At 36.8% G+C, this 13,409-nt stretch overlaps 3 protein-coding genes across 4 annotated transcripts in view; 1 reads left to right on the top strand and 2 right to left on the bottom strand.

Annotated features, from left to right (window-relative positions):
- LOC118740841 overlaps positions 1-6,762 on the bottom strand; it is a gene marked incomplete at its 3' end in the record, with an annotated part of 27,134 nt that extends 20,372 nt beyond the window's left edge. The window contains 2 exon segments of the mRNA XM_036472557.1: positions 5,983-6,423; positions 6,488-6,762. Of these exon segments, the coding sequence (XP_036328450.1) occupies positions 5,983-6,130 (148 nt within the window).
- Positions 6,763-7,515: 753 nt separating this feature from the next.
- On the top strand, positions 7,516-10,840 carry LOC118740839 (transport and Golgi organization protein 6). Of its 2 annotated transcripts, XM_036472554.1 has the most exons (5): positions 7,516-7,682; positions 7,743-10,076; positions 10,129-10,280; positions 10,342-10,654; positions 10,755-10,840. In XM_036472554.1, the coding sequence occupies exons 1-5, from the start codon at positions 7,616-7,618 to the stop codon at positions 10,781-10,783; spliced, it is 2,895 nt and encodes a 964-aa protein (XP_036328447.1). In that variant the 5' UTR covers positions 7,516-7,615; the 3' UTR covers positions 10,784-10,840. The 2 variants fall into 2 exon arrangements, with proteins under 2 accessions (XP_036328447.1, XP_036328446.1); XM_036472553.1 differs by having other exon boundaries at positions 10,342-10,798.
- A 61-nt stretch (positions 10,841-10,901) lies between these two features.
- LOC118740840 (L-2-hydroxyglutarate dehydrogenase, mitochondrial) lies at positions 10,902-13,035 on the bottom strand. Its single transcript, XM_036472555.1, has 4 exons — positions 12,591-13,035; positions 11,891-12,404; positions 11,474-11,823; positions 10,902-11,388 (listed from the first exon to the last, which is right to left on the bottom strand). The coding sequence occupies exons 1-4, from the start codon at positions 12,704-12,706 to the stop codon at positions 11,001-11,003; spliced, it is 1,368 nt and encodes a 455-aa protein (XP_036328448.1). The 5' UTR covers positions 12,707-13,035; the 3' UTR covers positions 10,902-11,000.
- Between the last annotated feature and the right edge of the window lie 374 nt (positions 13,036-13,409).

Here is a 13,409-nt window from a genome sequence, read left to right as displayed (position 1 = left end):
TAACATTTAAAACTTTTTTTGTGATATTTTTCTTTTTGTTTTGAGGGAACTTTACAATTTTTTTCAACTAGTTTTCATTGTGTAACAATTATTAAGTAACTGGAACAGGAGAATCGATTTTTGCACAAAAAAAATTTCATATAATCAAATTAAAATTAAAAAAAAAAATGTGCATATCGAACTGAGACCAAACTCATAACCAACCTTAGTTTTCCAACGGAGATCGGTTGGGCAGTAACGATACCAAAATTACTCAGAATTCGATTCTCAATAGGATCGACAGCACCAGATTTTTAAAAGTATCGATACAGAGTACTCCAAAGTACTCAGTACTCACAAAAGAACTCGAAAGTACTCAGAACCGAAAAGAACTCAAAAAGTACTAAGTACTCAAAAATTCTCTGTTCCAATCATCACTTTAACTTTAATACATGTACTCAGGAGCCTTAAAAGTACTGAATAGATACTTAAAAAGTACTGAGTTTTATTTACATTTGCCGGTATTTAGAAATGATAGTACTCAATTTGTTTCAATAGTTTTCAATTAACCGTTCATTTGACGTAATTTGGGATTAATTTATTAATTTGAATAAAGTGCTGCCAGCTTGTGGGATGTCTACACTAATCATTGAAATGTTACCAACAAGTGTATATTTAAAGAAAGTACTCAGTACTATGAAAAATACCCGATCCTCAAAAGTACTCCATACTTCCCAACACTGCTAAATACCTTAACTCACTAAAAAAAAATATACAGCTATAGCAAATTGGGCACAGAAATAAAATATAACACGTTTAAATTATTTTTCATATTTGTATAAAAACATGGGGCGAAGTCCGCGGGTATAAGCTAGTACGTAAATAGATATACGGGCCGCATGCAATTTATAAAAATACTACTGCAGTGATAATGCTAAAAAACGTGAGAAAATGGTTAGAATAAGTGTAAATGCTTGTATGCATGCATATTTCTAAAAGTACAACGAATTTTTAGTATTTCACATTTAGTATGTAGTACTTCACACTTTATTCCCTTTATTCTTTAAACGACAAGGAATTTTTCAATGAGACTAAAGAAGAATATTGACCTTCTAGTAGCGGAACTATGTCTGCACGTTTATTTGCCAAAAGTTCTTCAACAGCTCGGCGCCAGTGAGTCATTCGCAATAGTATGCTGCGAATGCCGCATTATACTAAAGCCAGCCTTTCGGCATAAGCAACTGTTCCATACGAAGCCAGATATAATCATTGCAGCAGATACGTTTGTTTAAAATACAGTGTACACATACACGTATAAACATAAATACATGCATATGTGCACACGTCTGATCTGACTTAATAACGGTCTGCAGAGCGACTGATAAAGTCTTTTAAACCAGACTTATGATTCATGGTTTGAATAAGGATTTTCATATATAAAAATAGCTGATGCACGCGACTCTGCCTGCGTGGCTTACTACTTTTTCATAAAAAACAGTCAACAGAGAAACGTAAATTTTGCCGACAGTGCGATCTCGTACAATTTTCCGTATCCGTAAACAAAAAAAAAAAACAATTATTGTCGATTTACGTTTTCAAGAACGTCCAAAAACAACGCGGATTTTCGTATCCGGAAACGAATAGAAAACGACTACAGTTATCATCGTGCCACTATTTGTTAGCTTCCAGAACGTGCCGGGTTCGTTTTTCGTCAGGAGCGCTTTCTTATATTTTTTTTTTTTTGACCTCGAAAAAGCATCTGTGAAGTGCAGAAGGAACGCATATTGAACGAAAAATTCAATCAGACAAATTTCAGCCAAAAATGCTGAACCATAGATATGGATTTTTTTAAATTTACCAAATTAAATATTTTAAATTCTTATAAATATGTAATAGAAGAATCAAGCTTTCATTTGATATGCAATATGTTGTCTTCAGTCCTCGCTATAAAAAAAAAACCGGTCACGCTTTTCACAGTATTTTTGCGCTGAACTTTTTTCTGGGTTTATTTTTGGCAAGTGTATAGACCGTGTCAGACGTGGCAATATTTTCAACTTTTCCACGCAATTCACTGCCAAATAGAGAAAGAGAAATTTTATTTCGATGTGTGACCTTTCTGTAACATTTCGGAAATCAGTTTCAGAAATAAAAGTTGCAAGGTTTTACTGCAATTTAGAGAGCGAAAATCGATTTCGGAAATACATATGTACATATGTATGTATAATTCAACTTGCTCATGCTGCACTAACCATCTGCAATTCGTCTTTCGGTAATAAAAAAACCTCTTTCGAAAGATACTTTGCATGCAAGGTGTGACTGCTCATGCAACTGCTTTCTGAAATTTCTGAATTTGACAGCCTTTTCCAAATATATTGCATTGCCAGGTCTGACAAGCTCTTATTTCATATCATATATACATATGTATGTACCCTTGTGGTCAGCTGATTAAGTCAAGTGACATTTTGAGTAGTTTGACTATTTTTCTTTTGTTTATTTAATGTTTATATTTTTTATAAAAGTTTAGCACTTTACCTTACCAACTTCGTACAAAATTTATGAAAATTTAACGAACTTTAGAATTTGCACCCAAAAAATTTAATTTAGAACTTTTAGAAAAATTATGGGTACGCAGTTTTGTAGCTCATTAAATTTTAGTAGGTTTAAGTGCAAATTTCAAGACGCTAGAAAATCGCGTTTTGTTGGCTTAAAAATTTCTTAAAACTCATCAATATACTATTGCAAAGATGGTCATCAATATACTATTGCAAAGATGGTCAAAGTGAAAATTTTTGGTAATTTTTTTTTTTGTGGAAGATGTTTCACATTTTCTCTATACAAAACAATTGTTGAACATACTTTGTTTGGTGGAATAAATATGCGCGAACAAAAAATTTCCGAAAATCCACTGTAAGCTCAAGCTGCTTCAATTTTGCACGTTTTTACACAACAATTTAATGGGCTACAAAACTACATACTCAAAAAATTCTAGAATATCTGATTAAAATATTTAAAATCTTGATCAACATTTGTTATACTTGTTGTTTCAAGTGCGGCGATCCATTTAAAAATGGGGTAAAATTAGCATTTTGACAGAGAAAAGTAAACTCGGGTTATGCCAACAACAGGATTTTTGCGCAAAATATCTTTCCACGTTGTAGGCTTTCGGCAGCGCATAGAAAAAATAACCCTCATCAGTCCAAGTCCGGCTACGCTGACCACAGTATTTTTTACAAAAAGGTCCATATTTCAAACTGAATTTAATCATAAATTTGTATCTGTAAATTTGAAATTTTTAATTTTAAACTAACGTTTAATTGTTTGACCATACGTGTGTGTTAAAATTTGTTGCTCTGGGTTACGGTAGCACGAAATGTCACAATCTACTTAATTGTCACGTTGTTAATATGGCGACGAAAAAGTGACATTGGAACTACCTTCTTTTTTGTATCATGGGTGAAGCCGGCTGTAAGAATTTACTCGATTTTACACAAGCATTTTTTTGTAGTAAGTGCCCAGGCCCTTTTTCTTTTTGAATTTATAAAATGCAAAAAAGATAGATGGTTTGGAATTTAGCTTGCTCTCCCTTTCGAAGATCAATTTCTGGTAAAGTGATTTAAGGCATCCATCTATGTGATTCTGTCGCAAAGAATCCGCACCGTTTTTGATGCTACAGACGTTACTGCTTCGAAAACGCAAGTACGCACACATCCGTGCGATTTTATCGCAGTAAAAACTGTTAATCTATAGACAAACAAAAAATATTAAAAAAAAAAAAAATTCTTAATTTTTCTACATCAAATACTTATTTTTTGTTTTCTTACGTTCAATTTTGTTTTAATATAAGGAGTGTTCGCTATTCACAAAATTTTTACAAGTTGGTACCAATTGTTACCAAATCGTGTTCGTTTAGCCAAAAACCCAGTAAAACTTGCAAGGAGAGAGCACAATTTTGACATTTCATTTGGAGGGGAAGTTGCAAATTCGTGCTGGGAAAATTTTTGCCAGCAGGATTGTGGCACACGGTTGCATTTTTGTCAACATTAATTTGAATCAACAAGTTTGTTAAATTTAAAAATGAACAATCTTGTTGCGATTTACTAATGCAAGAAATATGTAAATATTTGTTTATTCAATTAATTTAATTAATTCCAAGCATTTGAAAGGTACTCGGCTGAAAAAGCTGTATTCGTCATAGGAACCCAGTCGACACCACGGTCGATATAGGAAATCCGACAGGTACTTCCACAAAGAAATTGAAGCGTATACGAAAGCGTATAGACCAAGGTGGTTCGCTGGGCCGAATAGGCTGTATCTGAGGAACGAGATACGAACCCAGTAGATAATTTCAGGAGTTAAAAGCCCTTCCGAAAGGCCTTCCTGAGAGTCAAGAGGCCTTCCTCTCCACATTCCTTTCTTTTTTGTATGGAGTGGCACAAATTGAAGGGCTTCTTCTTTTACTACCCATGGAAGGCCTCTTGTATAGAACGTACTTCAGAAGGCCTTTTGGAGGAGTTCTTTTAAAGTTGTTTCTTTAATTTATAAAAATCATACATCTTTGAAGTATTTGCTTAAGGTTTATATCAAATATGTATGTATGTGTTATTGCAACTTAAAATGTTTATTGAAATTCATTTGTAATGCTAAATAGTATAAATTTATACATTCGCGTGAACTGTAATTGGTTCTAGATGTCATGCAAGAAAGCACTCTTAGGGAGGCCTCTTAGAATGCCGTTACTTAAGAAGGCCTACCTAAATTAACTTCTGGGAAGCGATTGTTGTAAACTCTTTTTGGTTAATTTATATATAGATTCGGAATTAGGTAAGGCTCAATTAAGAAGGCATATTCTGAATTAATCACAGTAAAGGTGGCCCTTTCATAGCTAAGAGATTGATTAGAGCAGTCTACCACACGTTCAAATCTGTATAACGTAAATTTAATGGTTAATGCTTTATGATGTGAGGTATTTCGCAATATTGGTGCTAAGTTTAGTTCAAAATTTGTTACAAGATCGTTAGTAGTAAAGACCAGATGAAATGTTCTATTTATAAATTAGACGCAAAAAAGCCAGTACAATTTAGGAAAATATCGGTCCTTATATTATTAATTTGTATTAGCCATTTATCCATAAAAGTTCATAAAAGTCGTGTCCTTTAGCAGTATATAGATTTCTTATAGGAATAACAATCCCTTAGTTGCAGCTACAAGAATACGTTTTTCAGTAAATGCATATTTGCTTTCATTGTAAAGGAGGCGTAAACATTTTGATTGTACAATCATGTCTATATGAGGATGTATGTATGTATGTGTGCATTATTGGTAGTTTTCCTCCGTAGGCATGCCCCAGACTTTGGCATTGTACGTAAGAAATTTAAAGTAGACAAGCGAAACTAAATTATGTCTAGGTCAATAATAAAATCGAAGGTTAGGAAAACGGATGTCACGTGGCGTTAATTTTTTAAGTAATTTTGGAATACTTAAGCTCTAGCCAAAATTTAACAAAAATGTTGGTTGGCTGTGCTATTTTTTAAATACATGCATGTGCTATTTTTGAATATTAAATTTATGTAGATCGCAAACTGTCCACATTTGCAGTTATATTCATATGAGCAATATAAAAGCTTATCTTATCTTAAGATATCGCTGCACCTGAAGTCCACGTTACGTACACATCTATGTACATACGTAGTGAGTTACTTAACTTAATCTTTACAATTCAAATGTTCTTCTGACCAATCAGCCTACGTTGACATACTCAAGTGGAACTGCCGCAGATAAGAAAATAAACCCATTGTACTACATAGCAATTGGCCCCAATATACTACGTATATATGTAGTATGTATATATGTATGAGTTTACTATTCCAAGTAGTGTATTATACACACAGCACATACCAGAAGTAACTGCTCTTGCACCAATACAACAGACATGACTATTACAATCATTGCACTATTCTATTATATATATTTTTCTTTATAAAACAAAATCAATTGCCAACTCACCTTCGGCCAATACATCTTCGACGGTAACACTCACACGTCCCACCGTAAACACTTTTCCAACGAAACTGTTGGTCTCCTTCGACGTGGAGTAATTGTGCGAATTATCCAGTTTTTCATTTTTATCGAATTTTGAAAATATTTTCTTCATGTTGTCGAAAATTGGTTGACCACGCCAAGGTGGTTGTGCTGTCGACCGCAAGTATGGAACGTTTGCGGATGCTGCACGACAGGTAGTAAAAAATTACACGTTGATATTGAGTTGGGACTCGCTATTGCAATATGAATTGCGCATCCACCCGAAGTGGGCTACGAGTCATGCGTTACGCGGGGACGGTGGGTAGTGGTAGCGTTAACTGACGTTGATGACGAAACGCCCACTAGTTGTGAATCCACCGCTTCTATCCGGCGACAGCCTGACGGACGTGGTAAATTTAGAATGCACTAAAATATTTTTTCCGTTTCACTGTTTTGCATACACTTATAGGTAATACTTTTGCACAATTACCACTAATTTTAACAGCTGCTGCTTTCGCCGTTTTTAATACATATAAAAGAAAGTTTTCGCCTTCGATTTTTTTCTCTGGCACTTTTTTATTACCACACCAATTAGTTTTCCATAATTCTTATATGCAAAAGAAAACAAAATTTAAGATTTCTGTTCGATAATGAAACTTATTTCGGATTTTTAATGTTTGCTGGCGATTGTACGAAAGAAAATTAAATAATCGAACTTTTTCACTGCCTAATCGCGAAGAAATCACAAAAGTTAAGAATTGACAATGACAGTTTTATTACGTCTGTCAATCGTTTATTTTGCTTTGGTCATGATTCGTACTTTTCTGCAGAGTTGCAAAAATACACTACCATAAAATTTGGGTGATAGAAATAAATTACATGACAGAAATTTGTACCAAATGGCGGAGCGAACCGTTTAGGAACCAAACAACGTAAATCCAAAGATAAATTTATAGATTTACGTTCTTTGGAAGTTGTCCCTTCTTATAAATTTACCTTTTTTGGTACCAAAATTCTAAATCCACCCTGTTAGGAATATTTTTGTGTTCATTAGTGTCGCCCTTTTCACATCTGTCTTGCCTAGGAATTTTAGTGCAAAAATACCTCGATATTTTTTCTCGCATCGATGCATCGAAACTTACATCGATAATTGTCGTTGCATCGGATGGCATACATCGATATGCATCTAGAACTCTAGAAATAAAACATTAAGAACCTTTTTGTGTATGCAGTTTTATAGCTCATAAAATTTTAGTATAACAAGTGCAAGTCAGCCAAAGAAAAAATATTAAAAATCAAAGCAATTGAAACTTGCACTTTATTATTCCAACATTTTATGAGCTATAAAACTGCATCTTCCTCTTTATGAACTTCAGACAAAATGATGTTTGACCGTTCGATATACTTGAGATGCTAGTTTACAGAAAACATCGAGTGGAAAATTTTCGATGCATCGAAGCAAAACGTCGATATTTTCGATGCATCGATGTTTTTTCGACATATCTAGTCCTGCCACAATGCAACTCTATCGCCGAATTGTAAACAATTTTTTCTTTGTCCTTCATATGTATTTATTTTCACATTCTAGTTAACGTTTTTTATCAAAATAAACGAACAAATGGACGGCGTTAATGTTGCAAAGTATTTCTCAGCTTTAGAGACTCTGAAACTCACAGATGACGAAGGTAAAAATATTAATAATACACAGTTTCCAAATGATGAAAATAGGCACTCTTGTAATCCAGGGGTTGCAGGAAATAACCTTGGTGTTAACCGAAGGCATCGCTTGGAACTCAATATTTCAATACTGCAGAAGTTAATACCAGCGGAAGTAAACGTATTACTTCAGGAAATTCTAGTCACACTTAATGCTCAGTGGTTGGAAAATGAGTTGCAATCTCATCCTCTTCATATCGCTAATGAAGACAAAGAGCTCACCTATGTCGCATATATGCAATTTATGCTACTCCAAATTATAGACAGTGTTGACTTCAACAGCGAAGCTAAAGAAGATCTCATATCGACGCATCACCTGAACCAATGTATTGAAGCAGTACAGGATGTGGCGACATATGCCTTACATGGGCAGTTACATAGCACATTCTATGAAGCAAGCGTTTTTAAAGATAAGGTCGCATCAAAAAGTGGTTGCAGTAATCCAGCTTTACTTCTATTATCCATAGAAGTATTTGAGCGCTTCCTAAAAATCAAGCAACTTCATATGGCAAACGCGATGGAGACGGTGATGCGGGACTACATGGCAGCAATATTCAGTTTGCGTTTGGCAAATGTTAAGCAAGAATTCTCACTGCAGGAACAATCGCTTAAGGTGTTGCAAAACAAACTCAATTATATTTGGCTATATATAACCAAAGTGGAATACATGCGCAATATAATGCTGATGAAGGGCATACCACGTGCGCCAACTGACTTGCAAAAGCAACTGCATCAAGAACTCATACAAAAACTGCTATCCAAAGATGGATTCACAACGTTGGTTGCAACTTTACATACGGCACAAAGTGCACAATCCACTAGAGCTGATGAGAGCAGAGCGTTGCAAACTGAGAAGCAAGTTTTTGAGATTATCTCTAATATAGTCGCTTTCCGTGGTCATACACAACGCGCACAAAGCGTACTGATAAGACAAGTATTTAAATTTCTTGATACTTGCTTATTAAATGAAAGTGCGATGATCGACTGTATGGGCGCTGGGCTGTTATCACTTCGTCGCCTCTACGATTTAAGCGCAGTAAATAAGTCTGAGATAAGCGAAATTTTTGCGAATAATCTTGCTAAATTAAGTCAACCGACAGACATACTTAGCGGACTGATTGTTTTGGAACATAGAGATTTAGCGTTGCTCATCGCCGCAACATATCAACTATTCTGCAGTTCAACAGTTGAATGTCTACCCAGTGAATTATTGATTCCTTATCAGCCGCTGTTTTTGCAAATGTACTATCATATGCCGGATGGATTTCTGCAAAAGAAACAACTTGCAAGCATTGTAGTGCGTTGTCTACACAATCGTACAAATGATGAGTTGAAAGAAATTATAGCCAAATTGTATAAGCAAACATTTGATAACGATTGGCATCGGCTGCATCCACGCATAATTATCTATCCTAATGCCGAGCAAACCCAACTTACTGTAAAAATAGGTAGCATCGATGTAAAACAAGAATTTAGTCCCTCATTAGCGCTGCCAGAGCTACTAATGATTAATGAACACCACCAGCTCACCTATAGAATATTCATGATTTTATTGCACCAAATGTCGCTCACATTAGCTGACGATGGTCTCGCCCAACAAGAAACGCAAATCGAGTTGTTGGAAACCGAGGAAGAGTTGCTTGCATTCCTTAACTCCAAATACCCGGTAAAGGTAGAGATTTTACTCTCCCTTAACACACTTATATCGCATCAACCGCTTAAGGCGCAAATTTCGGAAAATACCGTCGAATTTTTACGCTTCCTACGCATATTGCTGCAGCAACGTTTAAGCAAGCGCAATGCGGCTAATATCAGCAGCCAACAAACTGAAGCTATGGATCAAACATTACTTATTTTACTCACCCTCACCCAAGAGCTACTTGAACAAACACAAATTCCTGAAACTTACCGAGACTTGGTGCCCGCACTCCGTCAGCTGCAAACGCAATCGCCCAACCAGCTTATACAGGAGCGTATTAAATGTCTAATAACGCTGCTTAGTGGCGAATTAAAAGCGAATGCCGCACAACAATCGAGCGCCTTTAATACAGGGCGCGCCTTAATCGAATCCAAAGAGTCTCATATGCAGGTCTATGGCATACAAATGTTGTTAGATTTGTTGCGGCAGCGTGACAGTGTAACGCTAGCCAACGCGCACTTGCTCATAGCGCTAGCGCTAACCACTCTCAAGAATCGGGAATCATATACATTCTTGAATTGCGTACGGCTGTTCGTTGGTCTGGTGCATGTGATGGAAGCCGAAGTGCTGGAAACATTGTCCGATGAGTACCTTAGCGACCAGGCGCAAATCGATTATCGGTTGGTGGTGGGAGAAGCGATGCTAAAAGTGGGACAAGAATTGGGTAGGCAACAATATTTCTATGCTTGCGTGGTTTAAAAATCTTGCCGTTTCAGGTCCATTATGCTATAAATATAAAGATACATTGCTGAATTGCTTTATGCATGGCGCGCGAAGTCCACTTAATGAATTCCGTATGTCGTCCTTTTCGAATCTGGCGCAATTGGCGCGCATACTTTGCTATCAAGTGCAAAAATTCTTCCAAGAAGTGAGAAGTGTGCGTGCCGCTGGAAAGATAATTTTAATAATTGTTTTTTGTTTTGTTTTAGCTGCTCAACCTTGTCGATTGTGAGCTAAGTACTGGCAAATACCTGCCTGCCAAGCGCGCTGCTACCTTGGTGCTAAGCGAACTGCTGGCAGGCATCGATAATCTGCTGGAATTTGAAGAAATGCTATTGCCAATTTATCGCGTTCTCAAGTTAATCGAAGCCGACGAAGATGCTGATGTAAAAATGCGTCAGCATGCTGCCAATGGCCTTAAAACTTTGGCGGAAAAATGCAAAAAGTTCCTTTTTCCGGAAGCGCAACTACTACAAAAGGAGATACACATACTCGGTATTAATGAGCCGTCAACAAATCGGGGTAATACAAAAAAACACATTTTAGAGTTAAACTAAAATACTTGCTTTATTTTACTTCACAAAATATGTGTATATTTTTTGTTGGCATTTTTTTAAAATAGTTTCTTTATTGTACCAAGAATCCGTATAAATGCACTGTTCTTTACATTTGTGGACGAAATCAATTGTAAATATGTAGGTATACGTGAAACTGAAAATGCGAGTGCTAAACCAACAACGATCATGAATAATCAGCAATAACAAAAAAAAAGAACACACAAGGACAATAATAATTAGCTGCCCCGATAAATATTGCAACTCAACCAGTAGGCCTAATCGCATAACCTTTAATGTCAAGATAGTGAGTGTTAACATTTTATATCGAATTCCTTTTCAAGCTTATCGGCAATCATCTTTGCAATGGCTAAGCTGCTGGTAGCACCGGGCGACGGCGCATTGCGACAATGCAGTACTTGATGTGCTAGTGCGCCTTTTCCTTCGCCTTTATCGAAAACGAAGTCATCCACCAAATTACCATGGCTGTCCATGGCTTGTGCGCGTACGCCAGCTGGTCCGGCACTTATATCGAATTCATTGATTTCGGGTATAAACTTCTGCAACTCTTTGGTTTGTAATCTTATAAATATTGACTTAGACATTTCGCATAAACCGAATTTTAAATGTCGGGTAGCCATTTTCAAGAAACCGGGATGACGTACCGCATCGAATAATTCCAAAAGGTTAATGTCATTCCAGCTGAAATAAGAAAAAAACAGCGAGTGGTTAGCTAATTAATGTGAAAATGACTACCGATTGCATAACAGTTATACATGAAACTTACTTGTAGCCCTCACGCTTAAATGCGAGCACAGCATTTGGTCCAAGCCAGACGGAACCGTCCATGCGCGGTGTGAAATGCACACCCAAGAATGGCAGATTTGGATCCGGTACTGGGTATATGTTGCCACGCACCATATGCTGCTTCTCTTTCGATAGCAAGAGGTATTCGCCACGGAAGGGTATAATGCGTGGATCACGCGGACAGCCTGTCAACTCCGCTAATTTGTCCGATTGCAGGCCGCCACAGGTGAGCACATAACGTGTACGCACTTGTTGGCGGTCACGAGCGCCACGTATAGTCACCGGGTATTTATCAGCATCCTTGTCCGAGGTCTCCAAGAATTTCGAAACCTATTACAATATAATATAGTTTTTAATTAATTTCCATATCTTCCTGTATAAGTGTAACCATATTTACTTTGAAGTTGAGATGCACATCTCCGCCGGCCTGCTTGAAGTCTTGTGCATAGTACTCTGTAACAAGACCCCAATCGACAATGCCCGTATGCGGACTATGTATTGCCTTGACACCTTCGCAATATGGCTCAATTTCTTTGATTTCATTTCCGTCGATTAGCTTCAGATCAGGACATAAATTCTTTTGGCCCCGTTCATACAAATCCATTAAACGTCCAACTTCATCCTCGCTGGTGGCCACAATTAATTTGCCCACCTTTTTGTATGGTATTTTCTTTTCATTCAGAAAATCATAAGCCAAATGCATACCCTCCACACATAATTTTGCCTTCAATGAACCTGGTTTGTAATAGATACCAGCATGTATGACACCCGAATTATGTCCACTTTGGTGCACGGCTAATTTACGTTCCTTCTCTAGTAAGCCAACGCGTAAATGAGGATGTCGTAGAAGAATTTCGCGCGCTGATGCGACACCGACTATGCCGCCGCCAACAACAACCAAATCGTAGTCACTTAAGAAAAATAGTAAAAATAAATTACGTAAATTAGATAATTGGTAGGCAATATACAAAAAATGACAAATGCCTCCGTATACATATGTATGTAGATATGCGATAATGTTTGCATTTATATTCAGATGTGTATGTCTGTTGCTTGTATGTGTATGTAGATTAAGCATGCATGTGTTGTATCCATACTCATTTTGAATGCTCCTGAACCACCGCTGTCCAGTCGTTGCTGCCACCGATGCAGGGTTCGACAGCTTTTGTGTCAACACTACTGTGCCCCTAATACTTTTGAATAGTTGTGCCATTCTCGCTGGGAATTTTCACTTTCTCTTCAAAACCTTTAACGCAACTCACAGAGACCTTAGTTGACCTTGTCGTACCCCTTTTTATCCCGTTGGAGAAAGTAATTAGCGCTATGTGCTTGTTAATTCTCTACGAGATGAGTTACGATTTTGCGTATTTGATTACTCGAGACGTGTGAGCTTTTCGCGAGAGAAGAAAACCAACTGAAAGCACTTCGCCTACTGGCCGTGCTAATCAACCGCCCACAAGCACCTACCAGCAATCCAAAAATGATAGAATATAATAGAATTCTCATTTTGCTAGCAATCTACTTGCCCCGCTCTCAGTAAAGCGTGTTGGAAGTTCGCGCATGTACATGTGTACATACAAAAATAAATAACTTCCAATCAATTTTAGTGATAACAAACGTCAAATCAGCTGTTCATTGAACTAGCCAAACTGGCGTTGCCAGATACTTTATGCTGGTATGAAAATAAAACTCGCTTACAAAGTAGCTCATGGCATTTTTATTGAGTGCAGTTATGCATTTTTCTAAAAGAACTTGCAAAAAGAATAGCACTTAAACTTAATCGTTTTTCTCAAAATTACAAAATAAGAAACTGGAAAATTTCCAATCAGATTTGTTGCACGAATCCAAAAGGTTAGGGTGAAGTATTTACCTCAGGTGCAATCTGGCATTTCCAGTTCGCGTTTGGTTTGTTTGAG

Source organism: Rhagoletis pomonella, unplaced genomic scaffold (genome assembly GCF_013731165.1).
Source record: "Rhagoletis pomonella isolate Grant_MI unplaced genomic scaffold, Rhpom_1.0 Rhpom_scaffold_00006, whole genome shotgun sequence".
NCBI classification, from domain to species: domain Eukaryota; kingdom Metazoa; phylum Arthropoda; class Insecta; order Diptera; family Tephritidae; genus Rhagoletis; species Rhagoletis pomonella.
The sequence above is the reverse complement of the archived record's forward strand: the minus strand, read 5'-3'. Positions and strand labels throughout refer to the sequence as shown.